Here is a 27,361-nt window from a genome sequence, read left to right as displayed (position 1 = left end):
AACAGCTGTCTCTATAGTCAACTTTCCTATTTGATTGCTAGAATTAGCGAAGTTGACGAATATGGAGCTAAAACGAAGATGGAGAATACTTTGTTAGCTTCGTTTTGAGGAATATGATGAATATATTCGCCATTATCGCTAATTCTACCAAGCCAACCACAGTAAACCAGGTCCAAGTTGAAATCGCAATTCGATTAATTCAAGTTATAATAATCGAATTGCGATTTCAATGTATTCGTCATATTCCTCAAAACTAAGATAACAAAGTATTCTCCATCTTCGTTTTAGCTACCTATTCGTCAATTTCGCTAATTCTAGCAATCATTTAAAATAGGAAAGTTGACTATAGAGACAGGTAAGTTTAATTCGATATGCGATTATATTACTTTGCTTTTTTTAATAAATAGAATTATAATACTTGATAATTATTATAATTATTCTATTTAAAAAAAAAGAAAAAAATAATATAATCGCATAGTGAATTAAAAACAGCTGTCTCTATAGTCAACTTTCCTATTTGATTGCTAGAATTAGCGAAGTTGACGAATATGGAGCTAAAACGAAGATGGAGAATACTTTGTTATCTTCGTTTTGAGGAATATGATGAATATATTCGCCATTATCGCTAATTCTACCAAGCCAACCACAGTAAACCAGGTCCAAGTTGAAATCGCAATTCGATTATTATAACTTGAATTAATCGAATTGCGATTTCAACGTAATTCTCAAATCCGACAGTACATTCTAGTATGGAGACGTTCCCATGGTGATTGGGACGCTCCATGAGCACGGAAGGCGGCAGAAGCAGCAACGGGCACTGACTGGAGCAGCCAGGAAGTCAGGAATCCTAAGGACAGGTAAGGTAACAACTTTAGAGGAGTGGGAAAGAAATAAATGTAACAAAAAAAAATAATAATATTCAAAATATCGAATTTATAGCACTATATTCGAAATATTCGCGAATTCGCAAAGTGCCGATATTCGCTAAAAAAAATTGATATTTGAATATTCGCACTCAACACTAGTGATAAGCTTTTACTACCATTAAATGTGTTGCATCACATTTCCCAGGTAACCAGTAACATCTAAGATGAGATCATTTATATTACATAGATTTTGATGCATGGTAGCTCACATAATAATCTACAGGTTTTTTGGCATTACAACGGTTAATCAATAAAGTGTGAAACCTTATACCTTAGTGCCTAGCCCCAAGCTGCCCTGTGCTGTAATCGAATGGCACTCAGAACAAAACCAAGCTTTCCTGTCTGTCACCAGAGATCAGTTCTCAAAGGCCGAACAGCCTTGACATAGATATTGCTGGTGTAGCTGTTACTTTTAACCATGACATCACTCAAAACATTGTTATCCTGAGCACACATTGCTTCAAAGCCAGGAGCAAATCAACCATAGCAAAGGGTGTGATACTCGGTGTGCTGCTCTGCTGCATCTTTACATATCTTTTCCTGTTAAGTTGAGTGCATATTTATTCCGCATTTGCTACATGTAGGCACTCCTAAAGATTATTGACCCGTATGTTGTTTCCTGCAACTTTTATCTTCTTGCAACTCTTTTATGTTCTGACCATGTTTATTCCAGACATATTGTATAGTCCCTTTACAAAGCAATGAAAGGAGTTTGGTAGAATTAAGTATTTTGTCTGATCCATCAAAAAAGAGGATCGAAAGTCAACATGTTGCAACAGATTCTAAGGGACATGTACATTGATCCCGACCTCCTTGCAGAGCTCAATGAGGAGCAGAAACAAATTCTCTTCTACAAGATGAGGGAAGAGCAAATCAGACGCTGGGCTGAGTGGGACAGAAATCTAGACAAGGAGGAATCCAAAATGAAAATCAAAGCCAAGTTCAAACACAGTAAGTGCCAATAGAAAATGACTATGAAACTAAAACTAAGTAACTGAACTATGCATATTTATTGGCTACATGGAGTCATCTTATTTTTACTTGTCTCAATATTGTAAAGCTACTCCGTGTTGTAAAGCTTGTCAATAATACTAAGTTTGCATGGGTTGAGCTTAAATAGTCTTAAAATGGTAGATCTCACCTAACATAAATGCTTCAAACTTGTGTAGATAATAGTATTTACCGTGATCAATACTTTCATTGGTCAATTATTTTGATTCTTAAATGAGTACATGGTTTTCTAAAAACAGCAAAACATCTCCAAAAGATCACCTCTTTGAGATCACCCCTTTATCCAGATGAAAATTGTCAGCACCACCGTATATTGGACATACTTGCCATATTCTTTGAGCTAAGCAATTTTGACAAACTAAAATAAATGAAATTATTTTCAAATGGAAGAAATGTAGCCTTAAGAGGGCTTGTTTTTGTAGGACAAATTGTATAGATGTAATGATTCTAGACTTGAGTGTGATATCATGTCTCATCATAATATCTTATTGATTAATTTCTATTAACTTTTTGGGAGTGTAAATCTATTCCGGCATATTTTGCAATTTACTTTTATTACATTTACTGTGCGGCATTTTATTTTTAAACCGATCATTATTGCAGCCTTATAAAATATATATAGCTTTATGTGTTTTAACAACTTTTTCACAAAAATAGAATATCTCATGCAAAGATAATAGTTTTGTGGGGTTTTTCTAAATAGTTTTTGATTGTTGTAGCCTTAGGTTGGCTTTTTTTGTGTGGAAAATACTGTATTTTTCGCCCTATAAGACGTAGCGGACCATAAGACGCACCTAGGTTTTAGTGGAGGACAATACAAAAAAATTTTTTTCATTAGACCTCAGATCAGACCTCAGCTAACAGCCCCAATCAGACCCTTAATGTTAATAAGACCCCAACAAGACCTCAGATCAGACCCACAATCAGACCTCAGCTCAGAGCCCATGTGAATGGCCCCCAATCAGACATCAGACCTCATATCGGCCCCCAGCAGACCCCATTGCATTATATCAGCCCTCTGCAGCCCCCATTGCCTTTCATTTTGGCCCCCAGCAGCTCCGATTGCTTTATATCAGCCCTCTGTATCCCCCATTGCCTCTCATTTTGGCCCCCATTGCCTGTCATGTTAGCCCCCATTCTCTCAGATCAGCCCCCAGCCTCATGTTCTTTCAGATCAGCGCCCAGCCTCATGTTTAATAAAATAAATCACTTACCTCCCCTGCTCCTGGATGCTGCAGCTCCTCATGGCCCGCATTCTGTCTTCCTCCTCCATCGGCTGTGCTGTGAAGCGACGAGCAGCGTGAAGTCACCGAGCACCCTCACGCTGTACGTAGCCACTGCACAGCTGACAGCCGAGGACCAGGATGTGTTGAGTACAGAGCCTTCGCTGCTTCCTGGTCCTCCGGTAGTAATGAGCGCTTCCATAATGGGGGAAAAATGTGTCTTATGGGGTGAAAAATTCAGTACTTTCTATTTTGGGGTAAATGGGACTTACTGATTAACATCTATTTATTTATTTTGGGGGGGAGGGGTTCCATCGTATTTTTCCATTTTTTAAAACTCGTTTGCTTAGCATTTATAATTTCATATACAATGCATTACAGACTATTAGGCTATTCCTGTGGTACAGCTTAATAGTCATACAAACATGGCAAACTAGCTGCCATGACAACATGTTGTCCCCCTAAAAAAAGGGGAAAAGAAACAAAAAACAAATGGAAATGACATCATAGAGCAGGATAAAAATATTCTTCTGTCTAGAAAGTAATGAAGCAGTGGAATGCAGGGGGGGGGACATCATCCTACTGGGGTTGGAGAGGATGGGAGTCATGACAGCAGTGGGTTATGGTGATGATAGTACCCATGGAAGCTATTACTCCTCACTCTAGCATTCCCAGGGCTGTGCAGTGAGAGGAGGGCAAACACTTTTTTCCATGAGGCACACCCTGGACCCTTGGGGTAGCTTGGCTGCTGGTGGTTGGGGTGCACTTAATAATGGGTGATTAGAAGAGTGTAAGACAGGAAAGTAGGTGACTAGCTGGAGTGCTGGCAAATAATGGATGGTGTCCATGACAAAGACCATTTGGTTACAGTAGCAGTTTAAGTCTACATGAGTCTACAATTAAGTCTCTACTATTTAGACGATAGGCGTTGCATTACATATAGTTTAGCAGAAAAAGGCACAGTTTTGAAGTATATCACAGATTAGGCTTTTCCCAATAGCTGTGTATAGGCAATAGCAATGATGGTAGTAGTCATCTGAGTCTTTCTCAGTACACTTTACAGTCTTCCAAAGTAAACACAAGTGTGGTGGGGCCAAACAATATACCCTTTACACAGCAGTGAACTATTTTTCTAGGTTAAACAGGCCCACTGATACACCACACTGGACCAAAATAATTTGATTATTCAATTTTTAGAAGACCACTTTTCAGTGCAGATTTAGGGGGTCATGTCATAGAGGTTTCACAGTATAAGGTGCTAGTAATTGGGGTTTGCATGCTGTTTTCCCCTCTCAGTATATAATATGCTAAGATTTGGTCTCTAAAGGCTTATATTGATAAATATTGCTAAAAGTTGGCAGTGCTTAACCCTATCTAGGCTTGAGCGAATCAAGCAACGGATCATAGATCTGAAGTCAATTTGCTGACAAACTTTGTTTGCAACGCTGCATTAAAAAGTATGGGTTCCGTGTAGCAATTAAAAGTCGGCTTTGGTACTGAGGTACTAGCCAGTACCAAAGCTGACATCAGATTCCTAGTTTTAAAATGTTTTTAAATGCGCAGATAAGACCAAAGTCATTCACAGATGTCTCACGCAACTTCGAAGATGAGACAAAGTTTTGCTACATACAGCCCAAACATTTTAAAGCTGTATGGAAACAGCATTACAAACTAGGTTTTTTAACTAATCAACTTTGGATCTATGATCCGAAGCTCGATTCGTTCAAACCTAACCATATCCCACATTTCTTATGCATTGAAATTACCTTCTATGTTTCACAAATAGCCATGTAGTGCACTGCTCATAGTATGTGCTGACAGAGGCGTAGCTAAGGGCTCATGGGCCCTGGTGCAACAGTTCAGCTTGGGACCCCCTTTCCTCAGTACTTTGTGGCGAGGGGCAGGGAGGCACATAGCCTTCATGCTGCCTGAGGCAAAAATTGAGACGCCCCACCCCTAGCCAAATTGTTGACCTAACTCCTTCCCTACAGTCAGTGGTGTAATTGACCTGCATGCACTTTCTATAATACTGGTGTTTTCTTATGCGGCACAAGGGTCTTTGGGCCCCTCAGGTTCCTGGGCCCGGTAGCAACTGCTACCTCTGCACCCCCTGTAGCTATGCCCCGGTGTGCTGACAAATGCATTATTGCAGTAAAATGCGAGCACTTGTCCAAAGACATAACTTTTTTGCTTCTAGTCATCTCACTCACATTCTCTTAAATTTCACTTGAGTTTATGATGTCATTGTTTCACATATGTTAACTCATATAGCTTATTTGGCAGTAGCAAAACTCATGTATTCATTCAGTCTTATTTTTAGTATGTTACATCCAGAGACATCAAACATAATGGTGGGGTATATATAGTAATCCTTTACTTTAATTATTGTTAATTATTTGTGTTATTAGGCACTAGGTCTTACTCTCCTCAAGTTTTTTCATTCGTTCTTAATATTTCCTAATTGCTAGGTACCAATTTGTTATCCCATGAATCTGGACAGCATATGCAACTCAAAATTCAAAAAAAGTTGGGACACATATCAGAAAATGAGAGATTTAACAATTTCATGGAAAAAAATAGAAATAAAATCATCTAGAATTTTATTTCAGAAACACATCTTAAAATTGTTTGGACAGGGCCTTGTCTACTATTCAGCACCCGGGCTCTTCTTCTGTGAAGCCATGCTGTTGTAATACATGCACTATGTGGTTTAGCATTGCCTTATTGAAAGGACATGCCTTGATGGGAGCATATGTTGTTCTAAATCCTCTGTATACTGTTCAACATTGATAATGTCTTTCCAGATGTGTAAGGTGCCCACGCCATAGGCACTAATGTAACCTCATACCAGTAGCGGGGTTGCCCACCAGAATTGTACTCTTTTATGGACAAATTATCCCAAAATCATGGACGGCCAATATTTTTTACAGACAAATTAAAAAACCATAATGAATTATAAAGATTATAAGTAATACAAATCTGTAGCTCAGTATACTGATTGGAACTCATTACCACCATTTACTGTGAGCTGTAAAATTATAATAATCACCAAAATAATCTAGTAAAATAACACCAGCCTCCCAAAAAATCACAGACACATTTTTTTTTACAGACATGGGAAAAATGCCATCTAGACTATCCAGAAATTTCTGGGCGATTGGCAAGCCTGACCAGTAGAGATGATATGAAATGTTGAGCTGATAAGCTAGATAATTCCTCTCCTTTTGCGTTCAAAGAATTTCTAATTTTGATTCATCGGACCACAGAACAGTTTTCTATTTTAACTCATTAGATTTTAAATGAGCTTTGGCCTAGAGTAGACAGAGGCATTTCTGGATTGTGTTCTTTGCAAGCTAAAATTTGCATTTGCATTTGTGGATTGCATGATGAACTTTTTTCACAGACAATAATTACTGAGCCCTTCCAATGACTTTCAGTACAGAAAATTCCTGTTTTTAATGCAGCGCCACCCGAGGGTCCTTAGATCACAAGTAGAGATGAACAACTTTTTCTAAAATTGTATTTACCGATTCGCCCAATTTTTCAGGAAAAAGTTCCACCTGAATATATTCGCTGTGAATTACATTTAAAAAAATGGCTATTTCCTGGCTGTGAAGAGCCTTTATAGAGGTGTAGAACACTGTGTCTTGTAGTAACATGCATAGGGATTCTGCCTTGGGAGTTAAAAAAATACTGTGAGTCCATATGACATGCAGATGACAGGCGTCACCCTTAGAATCACTGCACACTTCACTTATTAGGGCAGTCACGGGGCCAAAATTTACCAAATAATTCAAGTCTGAATTCAACCTTACAGGTCGATGTTATTGCCAAGAAGAAGCACACTCCTTTTACACCGTCGCCAGCTGATTCCACATAGATGTCTACAGAACTTGTTCTATTAAATGCATATACAAGTAGAGCCCCCCGGACAGAGTGGAGAGGGTGTCAGCAGTAAGTTTGTGTTGACGTCACTGATTAATTTGTCCTTCCTTTTGATCCATCAGAACAATAACCCACAAAAAATGGATCCTGTCTATGGAGCATACGCCTTCACTCGGTCAGCATTTGCTCAATAATCCATCAGTATTGCTAATGCCCAAAAAAAAAAAACAAGAGTGGATCTAAAACAGAGTTGACATGTGAATGGAATTTTTGCATGTCTTCTTTGTTGTCAGCCAGGCCGAAATGCTAAATAGTGGCCCAGTCATGAAGTGGCCCAATGACAGAGTGGCACAATGACAGAGTCTGGAGGTGGCGACAGCAGCAACAGCATGAAGATAACACACAGCAGCAAGGTGACACAGTGTGGAGCGGGATCTTGACATAGGGGCCACTTATTATGGTGGATTTGGTGATCTCTGTAATCGGGACACCCCTTCGCTCAGTTTTCCTTCCTTTGAGGGATATCTGGCTATCACTGTGTTGAAGACCCATAACTGGGGCTCTACAGCTATTTTTGCATATTACTGTTTCCCAGGGAGCTTTGCACTTTGGATTGCTGTGTCGAGACTCTTAAATGAGGCCCCACAGTGTTTTCTGTAGCTGGTCTCCCTAAGATCAGCCATTGTTTTGTTTGAATAGTGTGGATATGGCAGCAGCAGAAACAGGATACCACAGATTGGCAAGGTGACATAGTGTGGAGATGGTGGCAGCAGCAACATCAGGATAGCACAGAGTGGCAAAGTGACATAGTGTGGAGATGGCAGCAGCAGCATCAAAATAACACAGAGTGCCAAGGTGACATAGTGTGGAGATGGAAGCAGAATCAGGATACCACCGAGTGGCAAGGTTACATAGTGTGGAGATGGCATTAGCATCAAAATACCACAGAGTGGCAAGGTGACATAGTGTGGAGATGGCAGCAGCATCAGGACACCACAGAGTGGCAAGGTTACATAGTGTGGAGATGGCAGCATCAGGATACCACACAGTGGCAAGGTGACATAATGTGTATATAGCAGCAGCAGCATTAGGATACCACGAAAGTGGCAAGGTGACATAGTGTGGATATGGCAGCAGCAGCATCAGGATACCACAGAGTGCCAAGGTGACCTAGTGTGGAGATGGCAGCAGCATCAGGATACCACAAAGTGGCAAGGTGACATAGTGTGGAGATGGCAGTAGCAGCAGCAGCATCAGGAGGCTACCACCGAGTGGCAAGGTGACATAGTGTAGAGATGGCAGCAGCAGCATCAGGAGACCACAAAGTGACCCGGTGACAGAGTGGGGCAGTGGGTGGCAATTCCAGTACCCGCTGAAGAAGGGTGAATGAAGGAGCACTTAGCATCAGACGGGTGATAGCTGAGTCAGGTAGCCAGAAGAAACCGGTCTCTTTTATCAAAGTGTTGGTGTGGAACCATGGATGATCTAGTCTGATGCATCAGGAATTGGTGGTTGTAAATCCTGGCTGATCCACACCTGATTCATCTTGACACAGTCCGTCTCTCCAAATTTTGGGTGGACAGGCGAGTTCTCCTTGGGGAAACTATGGCCCCCAGCCGCACTAAAAAAACGCACTGATGTTACACTACTGGATGGGCAGGAAAGATTTTCCAGGGCAAACTCTGCCACAAATCCAGTTTGGCTGCCCAGTAGACCAGAGGATCTTCAATGTGGGGTGGCAGGGTGCTGTCCAAGTATGTCACCACCTGCTGGTTCAGGTCCTGCTCCCGGTCTACCTGCTGCTGCTGGTGAGTAGTTTCTTCACTATGCAAATGAAGAAAGATGCTCATCAGCGACTGTAGACTTAAACTGCTGCTGATGGAGCTGGTACTGCTCCTGCCACCCCACCCCACCCCTCCCCAGCAGCCATGGCAGGAAAATGTGCGCAGAGGGCCCCCCCGGTCAGACGACCTGCGAGAGGATGGACTATGGCGCAGATAGGCAGCGGACAACTGACTACAGTTAGAAGAAGACTTCCAGTTAGAAGTAATTAACAGTCTGTCTGCTGCCCGAAGAATATTCAATAGAGATTTTTAAAAGTTAGCTAAAGGAAGAGATAATAAGGACAGGATGGCTATCTTGGGGCAGTTAGGGTGTAGATCCTCTTTTAATACTAGAATGTCTCTAATTATATTAAAAACCTTCTCCCAGTACGTTTTAATTTGAGGGCATGACCACCAAATGTGTAGAAAGGAACCTTTTCCTACGAGGCATCTCCAACATCTGTCAGAAGTGTTGCCGTACATCAAGCTCAATCTCACTGGGGTTAAATACCACCTGGTGAGAACTTTGTATGCGTTCTCTTGTATTGACACACATCTAGATGACAATCTAGGCACACACAATATCGTTTGCGTTTCTTTTTCTGTGAACTTTAGGTAAAGATCCCTTTCCCATTCCTTTTTGAAATATAAGGAGGAGGGGAGTTCCAATAGCAATAGGTTCTTACAGACTATGGAGATAGTCCTCGACTGATGTCCTTCTCAATGGTCTCTGGTCCAGGGGCCTGACCGCTGACAACACCAGCTCCCACGCCACTTTCCTCATCCACTTGACCACCTAGCAGAGGAATCGGCGGATGTCTCCTCCACATCTTGGCTGGCCAGTAGCTGCTGAATGTCCTCTAGTTCGTCCTCGCTGAAAAGTGGAGCCAAGCCCACAGCATATAATACTTCTCTGGCTGAGAGAACAGAAAAGGACAGAGGCAGGTTAAGGACTGGTGAGGGCACAGGGCCTGCTCCCGGGCCATTCCAACTAAGGGTTGTGTCTGAAGAAACCACTGACTGTTGGCTGGGGGTGTCTGATGTCACTTGGGATGAGGTGGATGACCGAGTTAACCAATCAAGAACCGCTGGGTTGCTGGTAAAGACATGACCGCTAGACAACACCGGGAGCTCCGGCCTCTTGTTGCAACTCCTGCTGCCATGCCCCCTTACTCTGCTGCAACCTCTGCCTGCACCAGAAACATTTATGACTCTGCCACTCCTCTATGCATGGCCTGGCACTTCTCTGTCTGACATATTTTTTACTGAACTAAATAAATTAAAAGCAAATTAAAACACCGCTAAAAGCGACTAAAATGTTTTTCTTTTTGTGCTGAAATAGGGCAATAAATGCTTTCAACACATATATCGTATTTTTCGCACTATAAGACGCACCGGCCCATAAGACGCACCTAGGTTTTTGGGGAGGAAAATAAGAAAAAAAATATTTTTAACTAAAAGGTGTGCTGTGTGTTTGGTGGGTTTGGAACTAATGGTGGTCTGTGGATGGCACCATTACTGGGGATCTGTGGATGACTGACACTGTTATGGGGGGATCTGTGGATGACAGACACTGTTATGGGGGGGATCTGTGGATGACAGACACTGTTATGGGGGGATCTGTGGATGACGGACACTTTTATGGGGGGCATCTGTGGATGACGGACACTGTTATGGGGGCATCTGTAGATGACGGACACTGTTATGGGGGCATCTGTGGATGACGGACACTGTTATGGGGGCATCTGTGGATGACAGACACTGTTATGGGGGGCATCTGTGGCTTGCACTGTTTCAGGGAGATCTGTGGCTGGCACTGTTACAGGGGGGGATCTGTGGCTGGCACTGTTACAGGGGGGATCTGTGGATGGCACTATTATGGGCTGGGGGGATCTGTGGGTGGCACTGTTATAACAGTGCCATCCACAGACCCCCCCAGCCCATAACAGTGCCATCCACAGACCCCCCCAGCCCACCATAACTGTGCCATCCAAAGATAGCGCCCATCACCCTTACATCCTAATCGCTTCTGTAGAATTCAGGCAGGCAGGCCGGGCGGCCGGCGCGTCTCTCACTGACGTCACTTGCCTGTGCCGCCTGCTTCATTCATAAAGTAGGCGGCGCAGGCACATGACAAGAGTTACGCTGCTGCCCGCCCGGCCTGAATTCTACAGATGCGATTAGGATGTAAGGTAGTAATAGGACTGAGGGGGCATGTTTAATAAGTATTACTTGGATATGACCTCTTATTTTAGTATACCGGAGCGGCGGGGCGGGGATACTACACTGACTGCACCACCCCGCCGCTATTGCCAGCCCCCAGATCCTCCTCCCAGTCCCTCCCCGAGTCCCCGCTCGCTCCTACATCACTGCCAGCGATGTAAAACGGCAAGCATTCGCCCCATAAGACGCAGGGGCATTTCTCCCCTGTTTTGGGGGAAGACAAAGTGCGTCTTATGGGGCGAAAAATACGGTAACTGCAGAAGTGAACTGAGAATATATTTTTCCTTTTTTACTGAAATAGACCACTAAACTCTTTCACCACAAATAAATGCAACAGTTAGATGCATATTTTTTTTTTTCCTTTTTGTACTGAAATAGAACACTAAACGCTTTCACCACATATAACTGCAGAAGTGAAATATGTATATATTTTTCATTTTGTACTGAAATAAGGCACTAAAGTTTTTACTAGTGATGGACGCACATCGTCCGGGAGGATTCACGAACGAGATCGCACGAACGTGATTGAATGTTCGCGAACCCCAAGTTTGCAGTGGGCCCCATTCAATTTAATCGTAGGCGAATCAGAAAAATCTTCAGGTCTTATTTGCAGGCACCAAATACTTACTAGGAGTGCACAAATATTCCCACAACATGGACAGTGACATACCAGAGGGGGATCAATGGCAAAAATTCCCACAAAAATATGTATTTTAATTAGGGGCCATATTTATGCATCTTAAAGTGAAACTGTCAAAAATGTGCCCTGCCTATAAACATTTTATTTTCAATCATGGGAGTACAGGCCCGTATAATAAATTTACTGTTGGCCAGTTAGATTAGAGGCCCCAAAAAATATTCATTCACCTTACAGAAAAGAACAAGTGATTATGTGGCTGGAGGTATATTAGGCAGTCATTGGATATCAATTTTACTGCAGCTCAGTGCAAATACATATGTTTAAATTAAATAAAAATATAAAATTGGATTAAAAACATGGCTAAAGGAATCCCCCCCCTCTTGAAAAACCCAAAATGATAATAGTTGAAATTCGATAACACGTGGTCGTCACATGTGTTGAATTCCTCTGAGGCCCCAAACATTAGGCATTCACTGGACAGAAAAGGCCTTTTATGCCGCTGTTTTTACATAAGACAGGGACCATTCTTTGTTCTGGGTGGCGGCAGATATGTGTGTGGGCTGGCATGAGGAAATTCAATTAAACATGGTCGTCATAGGTGTTGAATTCCTCCGAGATCTATGCCTCATTTATTTTTTTAAATGTTAGGTATTTCACACTGTTGTGAGCTAGGTGAGTGCGCTTATCTGTCACGATCCCCCCTGCTGTGCTGAAAGTACTTTCATACAGGACACTAGACGAGGGGCAAGCCAAGAGTTACATGGCAAATTGTGCCAGCTCTTGCCACAGATCAAGCCTGCACAGCCCTCTGTGATGGTGGTAACATGTCTGCCATTTTGTGTTTGTACAAGGGGTCTAAGTGCGTTGCCACCCAGTACTTGTCCTTGCCCTTTATGCTTTTTATATGGGGGTCCCTCTTCAAACACTGGAGCATGAAGGCCCCCATTTGCACTAAATTGGAAGCGGTGGAGCGGCCTGGCTCCTGCTCATCGCCCAGAATAATGTCATCCTCAGTCTCCTCCCCCCATCCAAGGACAACACCAGGTATCCCAGAAAAGTTTAAAGCCTGCTCTTCTTGCTCCTCCTCCTTCTACTCCCCCCAGGCACCATCCTTCTCTGACTCCACTGTAGACTCCTACTCTCAGATGGAGTAGCCCACCCTAAGAATTCATTCAGCATTGCGACTTCCTCAGCTTCCTGCTCCTTCTCCTCGACAGCTTAATCAACGACAAGACACAATGCACGCTCCAGAAAGAAGGCGTAAGGTACAATGTCACTGATGGCACCGTGGCTGTGATTGACCAACTTGGTGATCTTATGGTCGCGCATGAGCAGCCACTGGCGCGGTGAAAAAAAAAAAAAGCTCCCGGAACCTGTCCTGCCGCAGAGTTCGTACAGGTAGTCATTAATGGCACGTTTCTGCTGGAGCAGCCTACCAAGCATATGCAAGGTGGAGTTCCAGCACATCGGGCAGTCACAAATCAAATGTTCGATAGGCAAGTGGTGTCACTGCTGAACATCAGCAAGGTGAGCCATGGCCATATAAGATCTTCTAAAATGGCCAGAGATTTTCCTGGTCTGCCACAAGAAGTCCTGGACCCCAGGGTATTTGGCAACGAATCGCTGCATGACTAAGTTCATGATGTGTGTCATGCACAGCACTTGTGTCATTTTGCCCTGCTTCAGCGCGCTCAGCAGATTGGCACCGTTGTCGCACACCAATTTACCAACTGTCAAATTGAGCGGGGTTGGCCACTGATCGGCCTTTGAATGCAGAACTGAAAACAGTGCAGTATTGGTGTGGCTCTTGGCTTTTAGGCACAACAGCCACAGCACAGCATGGCAACATCTCACCTGACAAGTCGAATAGGTTCTGGGGAGCTTGTGGGTGGGTGCAGCAGAAGAGCCAGTAGCAGTGGAAAAGGAGGAGTCAGCCGAGGAGGAGACAGAGGATGGAGTAGGAGGAGGAGAAGAAGAGGCAGGCCTGCATGCAATCCGTGGTGGTAACGCCAAATCCACACGAGTGCCAAGGGTTACATGCTCGACAGCCATCAGAAGGTTCACCCAGTGGGCAGTAAAATGATGTACCTTCCCTGCCTATGTTTGCTAGACCACGTGTCTGTAGTCAGCTGTATCTTGGCACCAACACTGTGTGCCAGAGATACATTCACTTGCCGCTAAACATGGCCATATACAGGGAGTGCAGAATTATTAGGCAAATGAGTATTTTGACCACATCATCCTCTTTATGCATGTTGTCTTACTCCAAGCTGTATAGGCTCGAAAGCCTACTACCAATTAAGCATATTAGGTGATGTGCATCTCTGTAATGAGAAGGGGTGTGGTCTAATGACATCAACACCCTATATCAGGTGTGCATAATTATTAGGCAACTTCCTTTCCTTTGGCAAAATGGGTCAAAAGAAGGACTTGACAGGCTCAGAAAAGTCAAAAATAGTGAGATATCTTGCAGAGGGATGCAGCACTCTTAAAATTGCAAAGCTTCTGAAGCGTGATCATCGAACAATCAAGCGTTTCATTCAAAATAGTCAACAGGGTCGCAAGAAGCTTGTGGAAAAACCAAGGCGCAAAATAACTGCCCATGAACTGAGAAAAGTCAAGCGTGCAGCTGCCAAGATGCCACTTGCCACCAGTTTGGCCATATTTCAGAGCTGCAACATCACTGGAGTGCCCAAAAGCACAAGGTGTGCAATACTCAGAGACATGGCCAAGGTAAGAAAGGCTGAAAGACGACCACCACTGAACAAGACACACAAGCTGAAACGTCAAGACTGGGCCAAGAAATATCTCAAGACTGATTTTTCTAAGGTTTCATGGACTGATGAAATGAGAGTGAATCTTGATGGGCCAGATGGATGGGCCCGTGGCTGGATTGGTAAAGGGCAGAGAGCTCCAGTCCGACTCAGACGCCAGCAAGGTGGAGGTGGAATACTGGTTTGGGCTGGTATCATCAAAGATGAGCTTGTGGGGCCTTTTCGGGTTGAGGATGGAGTCAAGCTCAACTCCCAGTCCTACTGCCAGTTTCTGGAAGACACCTTCTTCAAGCAGTGGTACAGGAAGAAGTCTGCATCCTTCAAGAAAAACATGATTTTCTTGCAGGACAATGCTCCATCACACGCGTCCAAGTACTCCACAGCGTGGCTGGCAAGAAAGGGTATAAAAGAAGAAAATCTAATGACATGGCCTCCTTGTTCACCTGATCTGAACCCCATTGAGAACCTGTGGTCCATCATCAAATGTGAGATTTACAAGGAGGGAAAACAGTACACCTCTCTGAACAGTGTCTGGGAGGCTGTGGTTGCTGCTGCACGCAATGTTTATGGTGAACAGATCAAAACACTGACAGAATCCAGGCTTTTGAGTGTCCTTACAAAGAAAGGTGGCTATATTGGTCACTGATTTGTTTTTGTTTTGTTTTTGAATGTCAGAAATGTATATTTGTGAATGTTGAGATGTTATATTGGTTTCACTGGTAAAAATAAATTATTGAAATGGGTATATATTTGTTTTTTGTTAAGTTGCCTAATAATTATGCACAGTAATAGTCACCTGCACACACAGATATCCCCCTAAAATAGCTAAAACTAAAAACTACTTCCAAAAATATTCAGCTTTGATATTAATGAGTTTTTTGGGTTCATTGAGAACATGGTTGCTGTTCAATAATAAAATTAATCCTCAAAAATACAACTTGCCTAATAATTCTGCACTCCCTGTAGCTCTGGGATGCCCTTCTGGGAGAAATATTTCCTATTAGGGACCTTCCATTGCAGTGTGCCAATGGCCACAAATGTTATAAAGGTCTCCGAATCCACTAGTTTATATGGCAGTAGTTGGCGGGCTAGCAGTTTCGACAAGCGGCGGTCAGCCGTTGGGCAAGAGGGTTACCCGGCGTCATCAACTTTTTACATTCTAACATTTGGGCCACGGAAGCCTGCCTTTTGCCAGATGAACGCGACGACGGCACGGTGGAAGGTGGAGTGAAGGACAAATGGGAGGAGAGAGGAGAAAGAGAAGGAGAAGAAGCAGGATGTGGAGCATTGGGAGTGTGGCTTTGTGGATTCTGACTGTGTTGCTTCCACTGGGCTCGGTGATGGGAGGCCAGCTGCCTTCTTAAGGCAGTCATCCCTAGGTGAGTGTTGGGCTTGCCACGACTTATACATCGACAGCGCAGGCTGCAGATGGCAACACTATTGTCAGCAGCTGACACGTTAAAAAAAGCCCACACTGTCGAGCCATGTACTGGTGTCCTGGGAGTGCCAGATGTGACTGTACATGGTGGATGGCGCGCTCAAGCTCTATTTGCAGTCTGCTTTTTGCCTCCTGTGCACTGTGAGTTCTGCCTGCTTCTCCTCCTTATCTGTTGATCAGTCTCTCCCTCACCTCCTCTTCCTCTCTTGTGGGCACCCACGTGACGTCCATCGACATGTCATCATCGTCACCTTCACCACCACTGACATTAGAGATCTCTGAGTAGGCAGCAACAGCAGGGACCACCCTCCTTGTGCTGATCTGGGTACTGTCATCAGATCGCTGGGTGGTGGCCGTTGTTGCCTCCTCATCTGATGCCAAGAATGGCATCAATAAGGTCTGGAAATGGATGGTAAAATAATTCCTATGACTCGAGTGGTGGTAGTAGTGGTGGTGTCTTTGGGGGTGCACACAGCAGAGAGTGAGGAGGGCGCTGATACAGAGGATGAGGAGGGTGCAGAAGCGGAAGGCTGAGTGAGCAACTCAACCAACTCTGGTGCGTCCTTTGATGTAATCGCACGCACCTTCTCCAAGTTCCCACTTACGGTGTGGAAGCTGGTGTATCGCAGGCCTCAATCAATATTTAGTGGAAGCCGGTATATTAATACCCTGTATCAGTATTTTTTGGAAACAGGTATTTAGAACCCAATAATGAGTATTTGCTGGAATCTGGTAAATCAAACTCCTTAATCAATATTTGGTGGAAACCGGTGTATTGCAGGCCTCAATCAATATTTGGTGGAAGCCGGTATATCAATCCCCTGTATCAGTATATTGTGGAAACACGTATATAGAACCCAATAATGAGTATTTGCTGTTAGCTGGTATATCAAACCCCTTAATCAATATTTGTGGGAAGTTGGTGTATCACAGGGCTCAATCAATATTTGGTGAAAGCCGGTATATCAATACCCTCTATCAGTATTTTGTGTAAACAGGTATATAGAACCCAATAATGAGCATTTTCTGGAAGCTGCTATATCAAACTACTTAATCAATATTTTGTAGAAGCTGGTGTATCACACCCCTCAATAACTATTTTGTAGAAGCTGGTGTATCACACCCCTCAATAAGTATTTTGTGGAAGCAGGTATATTGCACCCAGTAATCAGTTTATTGGGGGGCAACAGGTATATCACACCAGTTGCAATTACTTATTCCAATAGCGTTTGTCCCTCTATCTAGCTGCAGTATTGCAGCAGAACTGCACACAACTGCTGCACAATACAAATGCACTATAACACCCCTCTATATGTCACATGTATCGATAGCACACCCATACCAGTCCTTAAAATGACTTTTGTGGCCCTATTAGCTAGCGTTTGGTGTCCCTAACAGCCTGTCCTTGATCCACACACTAACCTCTCCCTACACTGGCAAAATACAGAATGTAAAATGCCTGCCAGATCGAGTTTATTTATAGGGTAGGGGGTGTGTCCATGTGCTGAAAGTCTCAATTTGCTATCCTGTCCCACCTGATGCATGTGTCATGGGTTAAAGTTCTGCACAATGTAAAGAATATGGCGGCAGCAGAATCGCCATATGGTCGCTTGTTAGGCGAACAGCGAATGAGCAAAGTTTGCCGCGAAACGAACGCAGCGCGAACCGCAAGGCCATATCTACCTTTCACCACAAATAAATGCAACAGTGAAGTGTGTATATTTTTTTTAACTTTTTGTACTGAAATAAGACGATGAACACTTTCACCACATATAACTGCAGAAGTGAAATGCGCATATATTTTTCCTTTTTGTACTGAAATAGGCCACTAATCTCTTTCACCACAAATAAATGCAATAGTGTATTGTGTATATTTTTTTTTTTTTCATTTTTCCACAGATATAAGCCTTTTCAACATAAGACTTTTCAACATAGCACTTGCACCCCAATAACAAGAACAAATTTCTGGAATGTCAGAGCTGTATAATGGCTATTTGGATCCCCAAATAATGTTTCCCTGTACTTGTAAAGCGCTTTTTGTTTTCACAATGAGCTTTTTCTAGCACTGTCCCTAGTGCCTTCTGATGTCTCTCCCTGCACTAAGATGCTGTGAAATTATTCCTCCCTATCCTTTCCCTGCACTTATTAATAGTTTTTTTTTTCAGTTTTTAGTTTTTTTTTTCATAACAAGGTTTTTCCTATTGCTGGAAAATGTCTGACTCTAAGATAGCCGTCGTATTTATAGGGCTGTGACATCACAGGACTGGCTGCTGATTGGCTCAATGCATGGCAATATGGGTCAGCCCCCCTTTCCAGAGTTCCTTGCCTCATGTCCTCACACGTGTAGCCACCATTGTAGCCACCATTTTAGGAAATGCGAGGAAATTTGCATTTGTTGCAAACAGAATTTTTCCTGAAAATCTCTAATCACAAGCATCCAATATTGCTCCTTATCACATAGATTTTTCTAGATTATTTTGATGATATTATGTACAGTAGATGGTAAGATATTCAAAGTCTTGGCAATATTACGTTGAACAACATTTTTCAGAAATTGTTGCACAATATTTACTGTATAAATGCGATTTATTAAATAGTGACATGTCTTGCATCCAACATCTGATATGTGTTCTATTTTAAATAAAACACATGTATAAGAGATTTGCAAATTGTAGCATTTTGTTTTTATTTACATTTATACACTGCACAGCATCCCAAACCATTTTGGAACTGGTGTTGTACTTGATGTGTCTTCCAAGCTTCTTCTCATTGTCCTTTTGCCTTCAAGAAATCCTTTAAAAAATCTCACATTACTCAGTCAGGTAACATGATAGACCCACTGACTCTTTGTTAAGAAGATGTGGATACCATTTTGGAACTGGTGTTGTACTTGATGTGTCTTCCAAGCTTCTTCTCATCGTCCTTTTGCCTTCAAGAAATCCTTTAAAAAATCTCACATTACTCAGTCAGGTAACATGATAGACCCACTGACTCTTTGTTAAGAAGATGTGGATACACTGTGTCTACTAAACAGACTTGGCTTGGGTCTACTGGAAAGGGCATTATCTATGCCAGCAACCTGGTTTTCACTCTTTATCCCTATACAAGGATCTCAACTTTGCTGCAGGGCAACCACCATGCCACTACTTCTTGAAATAGTCTGTGTTCAACAGACTGCTGACCCACAGGGTTCTAGACATACAGTAACAGTGCAAAACACTGAGGGGCAGTCAAAACTGTAGTCATGGACAAGCCTATGTCAAAGCAGGCAGAGTTCATGCAAACTATAGTCAGTTCAAGGGGTCAGAGAAGGAAAATCAGGATCAATAAGGAGACCAAGTAAAGGTCAGGTAAGGCAGTGAAGGGTCAAATCCAGAGATGGGCAGGAGTAAAGCAAAATAAGACAAGTAGGGAACCTTACCAGCAGTGGCGTAGCTATAGGGGTCGCAGCGGTCGCACTTGCGACCGGGCCCCTAAGTCAGGGGGGCCCACAGGGCCCCCCAGGAGAGACAGAGTAAAGCCCTGACTCATGGAGTGCTCGCCTCTGACGGGGCCCGGCATGAAGTACAGTGACAATGCCGGGCCCCATCTGAGCACTCTTCAAACAAGTAGTGTACTGTATAATATGAGCGGGGGGGGGGAGGTTGGGGCAGAGGCAAAGGGGGGCGCGCACAACCACACAGACACCCGGCAGTTCTTGTCACTGCCGGCCGGGCTGTATCCAGAGTGAAGCAGGGCTCCAGCGCTCCCCCTGCTGGCCGCACATCGTGCTGCTGGCTGTGGGAGGAGCGCTTAAAGACCGGGAATAAGTGTGGGAGCACGTCATCAAGGACTCAGGTAAGCATGTGGTTTTTTCCCCCTAAAGCTGCAGACTGGGGGAGGGGGGAAGGAAGGCACAGATGATGATGCCCCCTGTGCAGTGTGTGGTTCCCTCCCTAGTACTGATGATGATGAGGATGGTGCCCCCTGTGCAGTGTGTGACTCCCTTTCTGGCACTGATGATGGTGGGCTTCTCTAATCTGGCATAACTACTGTTAGGGGGCACATATCTGGGCATCGCTACTATGAAGGGACACACATCTGGTATAACTACTGTAAGGGGCACATATCTGGGCATAACTACTGTAAGGGGGCACATATCTGGCTACAACTACTGTGAGGGGGCACATATCTGGGCATCGCTACTATAAAGGGACACATATCTGGCTACAACTACTGTGAGGGGCACATATCTGGGCATCGCTACTATAAAGGGACACATATCTGGTATAACTACTGTGAAGGGCACATATCTGGGCATAACTACTGTGAGGGGGCACATATCTGGGCATAACTACTGTGAGGGGGCACATATCTGGGCATCGCTACTATGAAGGGACACATATCGGAATATCTTCAGTGAGGGGGCACATATCTGGCTACAACTACTGTGAGGGGGCACATATTTGGGCATCGCTACTATGAAGGAACACACATCTGGTATAACTACTGTGAGGGGAACATATCTGGGCATAACTACTGTGAGGGGGCACATATCTGGGCATAACTACTGTGAGGGGGCACATATCTGGGCATAACTACTGTGAGGGGGCACATATCTGGGCATCGCTACTGTGAAGGGGCACATATCTGGTATAACTACTGTGAGGGGGGCACATATCTGGATATAACTACTGTGAGGGGGGCACATATCTGGGCATAACTACTGTGACAGGAACAAAGGTGGGCATAACTGCTGTGAGGGGCCACAAGAAGGACATAACTTTTGTGAAGGGGCCACAATGTGGGCATTAGTACTGTGTAGCAGCATTTAGGGGAAATGTCCTAGATTACCCTGCTATACATTGGCATGGCTCAGTCTTACAGGACCAGCACAGCGCCCCCTGCTGGTGATTTCACAGGGGCAGTTACCATCCCTTCCTTATGTGATTATTCTTTTTTTCTCTATCACCGCAGGGACCTTGTTTTGGATCCAGTGGACATCACGCCGACGCCAGCGACACCCTGGATGAGGTAGGAGCAGATTTTATTAGGACTGGGTGAGTGTAGCCATGCATTGGGCTTAGTGTAAAAAAAATTGCAGCCTCTTTGTAAAAATTGGGGGGGGGGGGGCCCGATTCAAGTTTTGCACTGGGGCCCATAACAGTCTAGTTACGCCCCTGCTTACCAGTAAACTAATACTTCACACATACCAGGAGCACAGCTGCGGGAGGGAAAGGTAAGTATTCTCTTCTTCCCAAAAAGCACTCTCTCCCCTCTGCAGAACCTCCATCGCCATCAATGATTTTATACAGATATCCCACAGCATATTATCAAAATCATACATTCCTAAAATAATTCATGGTTTTGATAAGACACCAATGACTGCATATAACGTATTAAAGCTGGACCACCAATGATTTTTAGCGAGTCACAGCACAGACACCATTAGCAAGTGCTATTAGCCATGTCAATCAGAGGGGTGGGGGAGTGTAATGAGTACTAAGGGAGTAGTTATAGTGCTACTTGAAGCGCTACAGCCCACATCTGCTTCAACTGCCTGATTTGCATAAAGATAAATATTTTCATATGTTCACAGAGCTGGGAGCTACAATGATAAATTATGATACTGTTTTAATCAGCATGATCAACCCTAAAAGACAATATGCAGACAGAGCCTCTTTAATTATTGTTATTAGACTGTCAGATTGACTAAAGTCTGCAACTTCAAAGCCTTCAAAATATAAAACATGTCCTCAAGCTTCATTCTTTTTAAATACTGTTATTCTCATTGGTAAAAATACTATGGGTGAAATGTGTTATTTTGGCTTGAGTCTGCATTGGCATACTTTTCTTCAAATGTATCAAATGGTGCATGCTGTTTAATAAATTTGGTATCTCTGGAGTAACTTTGTGGCTCTTTAAAAAAAAAATAAGTCACAGTGATAAATCTAAAATAAAACTCATTAACATATCTAACCACAAACACTTTTCCACCTGCTTTCCAAAAAAAGAAAAAAGTAATCCCAAAAATATTGAAAAAAATAAATAAATATATATATATATATATATATATATATATGTATATATATATATATATATATATATATATATATCAAGAGCTGAATATAAAACAAATGCTGGACTATGATTGGTTACTGTGGGCAACAAAGAACGTTTTCATTTTAGGCAGTTTAATCAATCTCCCCCATAAAATAAACATATTAAAGTAATTACTTAAGTCATATTTATTGAAGGCCTTGATACTTTTACCAACACAACAGCCTATTTGGCTGATTCATTAAAGTTTCCTTTACCAGATGCAGCGCCACTGATTAGATTAACGTTAGAAAAAGAACATATGTTGAAAAAGAAAAAAAGTTGAGTATGGACTTGGGAAATTGGTATTCTGATATTTTGACTTTATAGACCAAAGTACATTCTACTGCCATGTTCTACCTTTCAGAATCATAGACAGCGACATTTTCCCAGAGTCTGCATGCAGTAGCAGAAGTGTTAGCAGATTGTCATTGTAGAGTATACACATAATTTCATTTAGGAGAGGTATTTTTAATTACCTTGGTGGTCCAGAAGAAATCAAGCTTCATAAAAGCAACGAGCCATTAATTTTAATTGTATTGAGTTACAATTTATTTCCAAAGACAAAAATCAGCAATTAAGAGCTCAGAATGTGAGAAAAACAATCTTTTTCAATTCCTTTACAGTTCTCCTGGCACGTCTTTGTATTACTTTCTGATTGAATTCTGCGCACATTTTGTTAGGTGAATCTTTACTTTAAGTTGCCTATTATCTTGACAGCCAAACTGCAGTTTAAAATCACCCCACCTTACCCTACAATTTTCTCTACAATGAGGTTTTGCCTTTAATAGCGCTAATGAGCTTCAATTCTGTGAATGAAAATGCCGCAATCAAATCAATGACTAACAGTATCATTGTTTTCAAAAGTGAGCCCCAGCTTACAATGACATGATTGGAAAATTGGCCACAGACAAGCCATAGGGATTTCCTACCGGACATATACATGGAATAAGATTTGCAAGAATAACATGGTTAAATGAAATTAGCACTTAAAATGCTAATGTTAGATTTAAATTATGCCACACTGAGTATGTCATTCCAGCCAAGCCTATTAGTGTCAGGAATGGAATGGGAAAGGACATAAAGACCACATTAGTACAATGTAAAATGAATAGTGTTGAGCAAACCTGAACAGCAAAGTTCGTGTTCGTACTGAACTTAGCAGAAAAAGTTTGAGTTTGGTGTTCGGGCATTTAATAAAGCTTGTTGAAAGGCTGCAGGGCAGCAAATCAACAAGCTTTTAAGCTGTGGGTACTTAGAAGCCATCACAGCCATGCCTAGTAATGGCATGGCTATGATTGGCTGGTGCATCATGTTACCCAGCCTCTAAAGAAGTACCGTCCATCAACTCTGAGTAGTGCAAGGACAGGAAGCAGGCAGCTGAAGTGAATGAGAGTGTTAGGAATTTCATAAGGCTATTTATTCTGTGGGTAACCTATAGTGATTTTTTTGGGGGTGCTATGCACCATCTTTGCACCCCTGACAAAGAAATGTAATAATTAAAGGGAGTCTGTCACCACATTTGAAAATTATAGACCGCTTACATAGCGTTCTGGCATAATTTTAGATTAATTAAATGGTAACTTTGCTGCGTTCTACTGCGGTTCATCTGCGGCAAAAATGGGCTTTAATTCATATGTAAATGAGGGCTTTTCAAGACCCCAGGGGCGGCGTTAACTTCTTTGGAGCCCAGGCTGCTCATCCTATTTGGTTAATATCCTCACCCCAGCCTCTGCCTGCCATTCTCTTCCATTGAGTCCTCCTCCTCTCCCAGCAAAATCCCGCGCCTGCGCTCTGTCTCGCTTGGCCGGGGCATGCACACTGCGATACTCACTGTGGGCACGGCATCGCTGTAGCTACTGCGCATGCTACAGCCAAGCCATGCCCACAGTGGGCATCGCAGTGCGCATGCCCCAGCCAAGCGAGGCAGAGTTTTTTTCGTGTGAGGTACACCTGCACTGCATCCGTGACAGTGAAATTAATATAGTTAATCCATCTGCTACTTCAGTGCTTGACATATACCCATTTTTGGTGTGAGGTACTCCTGCACTGCATCTGTCACAGGGAAATTAATATAGTTAATCCGTCTGCTACTTCAGTGTTTGACATATACCCATTTTTGGTGAGAGGTACACCTGCACTGCATCTGTCACAGGGAAATTAATATAGTTAATCCGTCTGCTACTTCAGTGCTTGACATATACCCATTTTTGGTGAGAGGTACTCCTGCACTGCATCTGTCACAGGGAAATTAATATAGTTAATCCGTCTGCTACTTCAGTGCTTGACATATACCCATTTTTGGTGTGAGGTACACCTGCACTGCATCTGTGACAGGGAAATTAATATAGTTAATCTATCTGTTAGTTTGGTGGGTGACATATTCCCATTTTTTCTTTGAGGTACACCAGCACTGCATTCGTGACAGGGAAACTAATATAGTTAATTCGTCTGTTAGTTCGGTGGGAGGACATATACCAATTTTTTGTGTGAGGTACACCTGCACTACGTCTGTGACATGGAAATTAATGTAGTTAATCCATCTGTTAGATCGGTGGATTGCCCATTTTTTGTGTGAAGTACACCTGCACTGCATATGTGACAGATAGTATTGAGCGAGTATGCTCGGCTGAACACCAGTTCGGCTTGAGTATCATGATGCTCTGCACATCGCAGTGTTCATCCGATTACCGTGTGTGCTTGACTGCGATGCTCGCGTCTCCTCCCCGCATGTTTTTTGCCTGCTACGCAGCCAATACACGTACAGGTAAGTGCTGCCACTCACTGTATTTCCATAGCCATGTTGGTTACTGGCATTACAATGATTGGCTTGCCGGATCGCGTCATCAGGTGCTATAAAGCACTCGATGACATGTGATTCGGCTCAGTCTTAGTCAGGGAGATCTGTGCTGTAGAAAGGACAAATAATGAAGGGAATTGTATTTCATTATTTTGCTAGGCAGGGTTGTTGTTAGAGACCCAAAAGTTTTTTAAAGGGGTTTTCCCATCTTAATGATCACTGTTAAATCTGTTAATGATTTTACAGTGATCATTTTTCTAAATATATTTAATTAACTAATTCCCACCCCTTAGAAGAAAATTAACATATGCTATCATCCGTCTCCCCTGGTTATGGCCACTGCTCTTCTCCAGGATTGCGGTGGCTGCGCTTGCGCAGACGACTTCTTCTTTTCTCCTGGCCGGCCGCGCGCAGTCCCGAAAGCGCACGCCGACGCCTCGCATGCGCTATGGTGATTTCTTCCTGGCCAGTATAGCATACTTGCCAGGAAGAAGTCACCAGGACGCATGCGCGGCGGCGTGCATGTTCAGTCCAGCGAGCGGCCGGGCCGGGAGAAGACTTCAATCAAGATGGAGCCCGCCCCCTGCCGAAACCAGGAAGTGGACAGCGCACCGGGAGTAGGTAAGTATGAAAAAGCATGATGGGAATAACCCATTAAGGACTATTGTTGTTATCTGGCAGCAATATATATTATTAGCGCAACCTGAGCTAAATTGTGTGCAATTGTTAGAGACCCAAAAGTCCTTTTAAGGACTATTGTTGTATCTGGCAGCAATATGTATTTTTAGCGAAACCTGCACTAATAGTTTGCAGTTGTTTGGCTGCTGCAGACAGCGACATTATCTGAGCCACATGTCCTGTGTAACGTGTGCGCAGCCTAAAAATATCTGTGACATCCAGTGTACTTTTTCCGTAGACGCTGTCCGCTGCGGACAGTTAAATTACCTGTGCTACATCTTCTGCATAACGTTTCCGCATATATCTGTGACATTGATTGTAATTTTTTCTTAGCCGCTGGTGACAGCAGCGCCATTGCCTGTGCTACCTCTGCTGTATAACATTTCCGCATCCCAAATATCTGTGACATTGACTATTTTTTCTTAGCCGCTGTTGACAGCAGCGCCATTACCTGTGGTACCTCTCCTGTATAACCTTTCCGCATACCAAATATCTGTGACATTGACTGTAATTTATTTGCGCATACACTTTAAAAAACTGTGCTACAAGAGGTGTGACATACTTGCAAGCATATATACCATTTAATATGATGAAGGCGAGCAGTAAGGGACGGGGAAATTGCGGTGCTGCTGGCAAAGCACAAGAAACACACTCATCCACGATACCTAGCTTCATGTCCCAGTTTGCAGGGTGCCACAGGACGCCAGTCTCGAAGTCAGACCAGAGCAAGCAGGTGGTCGGTTGGATTGTAGCAGATAATGCTTCCAGTCGGTTAAGCACCAACTTGTCTTTCGCAAAGTCCAGTCTCAGTAGCCAAGAGTCTCATCAACAGAATCCTTGCCCTGATTCTCCTTTCTCGCACCATGGAGAGTTTTTGCAAACAAGTGATCCCACACTTGGATATTCTTAGGAGCTCTTTTCAGCACCATTCCTTAATTTGGGCCTCTAGCCAAACCTGTTTGAAGAGGGACATGAGGAGATGTTGCACCCTGATTCCCAAACTCTTGAGCATCCACAGTCAGAGAAAGATGGCGGTGGGGAATGGCAATTAGTGTTTCATGAGGTGGATGATGATGTTGAGACACAGTTGTCAATAAGTCAATGGCAATTAGTGTCTCAAGAGGTTGATGAGGATGAGATACAGTGGTCAATAATTGAGGTTGTTGCTAGGTCAACAATTTAGGAGGATGACCAGAGTGAGGAAATGGAAGAGAAGGTGGAGGACGATAAAATCACTGACCCAACCTGGTAAGGTGGCAAGCAGAGCGAGGACAGCAGTACAGAGGGGGAGGTATTCGCAGCACCGCATCAATCTGGAAGAAGCAGTGGGGTGGCAAAAGGGAGATGGTGGGCCACACCTAACAGGCCCGCAACTGTTCCCGGAGCACCCCGTTGCGGAAATCTCCCTTGCCAACGGGGTAGGTGTTCCGCAGTCTGGCGCTTTTTGATGAAAGTGCGGACAATAAAAGAATTGTCATTTGCAACCTGTGCCGTACCAAAATGAGCAGGGGTGTAAACACTAGCAACCTCACCACCACCAGCATGATTCACCACATGGCATCAAAGCACCCTAATAGGTGGGCCGAACGCCTGGGTCCACAATCACTGTCTGCGGGTCACATCACTTCCTCCTCTTCCCCTGTGTTACGTGCTGGCAAATTCCCTGTCCTAGACGCAGGTCCAGATGCCTCCCACCCTGCACCGGGACTTTTGCAAGCACCATCAGCTAGCACATCCACTTCTGTGTCCCAGTGCAGCGTACAGATGTCCATACCCCAGGCCTTTGAACGAAAGCGCAAATATCCAGCCACGTACCCACAGGCCATAGCACTAAATCCGCACCTTTCCAAATTGCTGGCCCT

At 43.6% G+C, this 27,361-nt stretch overlaps 1 protein-coding gene across 1 annotated transcript in view; it reads left to right on the top strand.

Moving 5' to 3' along the window:
- The first annotated feature begins 1,433 nt into the window (after positions 1-1,433).
- The window catches only part of SH2D4B (SH2 domain containing 4B), a 354,238-nt gene continuing 328,310 nt past the window's right edge, over positions 1,434-27,361 (top strand). Inside the window, exon 1 of the mRNA XM_044299574.1 lies at positions 1,434-1,877. Coding sequence (XP_044155509.1) covers positions 1,694-1,877 — 184 coding nt within the window. The 5' untranslated portion in view covers positions 1,434-1,693. The remainder of the gene's footprint in view (positions 1,878-27,361) is intronic.

This window comes from Bufo gargarizans, chromosome 6 (genome assembly GCF_014858855.1).
Source record: "Bufo gargarizans isolate SCDJY-AF-19 chromosome 6, ASM1485885v1, whole genome shotgun sequence".
Classification (NCBI taxonomy): Eukaryota; Metazoa; Chordata; class Amphibia; order Anura; family Bufonidae; genus Bufo; species Bufo gargarizans.
This window is presented reverse-complemented; position numbering and strand designations above follow the sequence as displayed.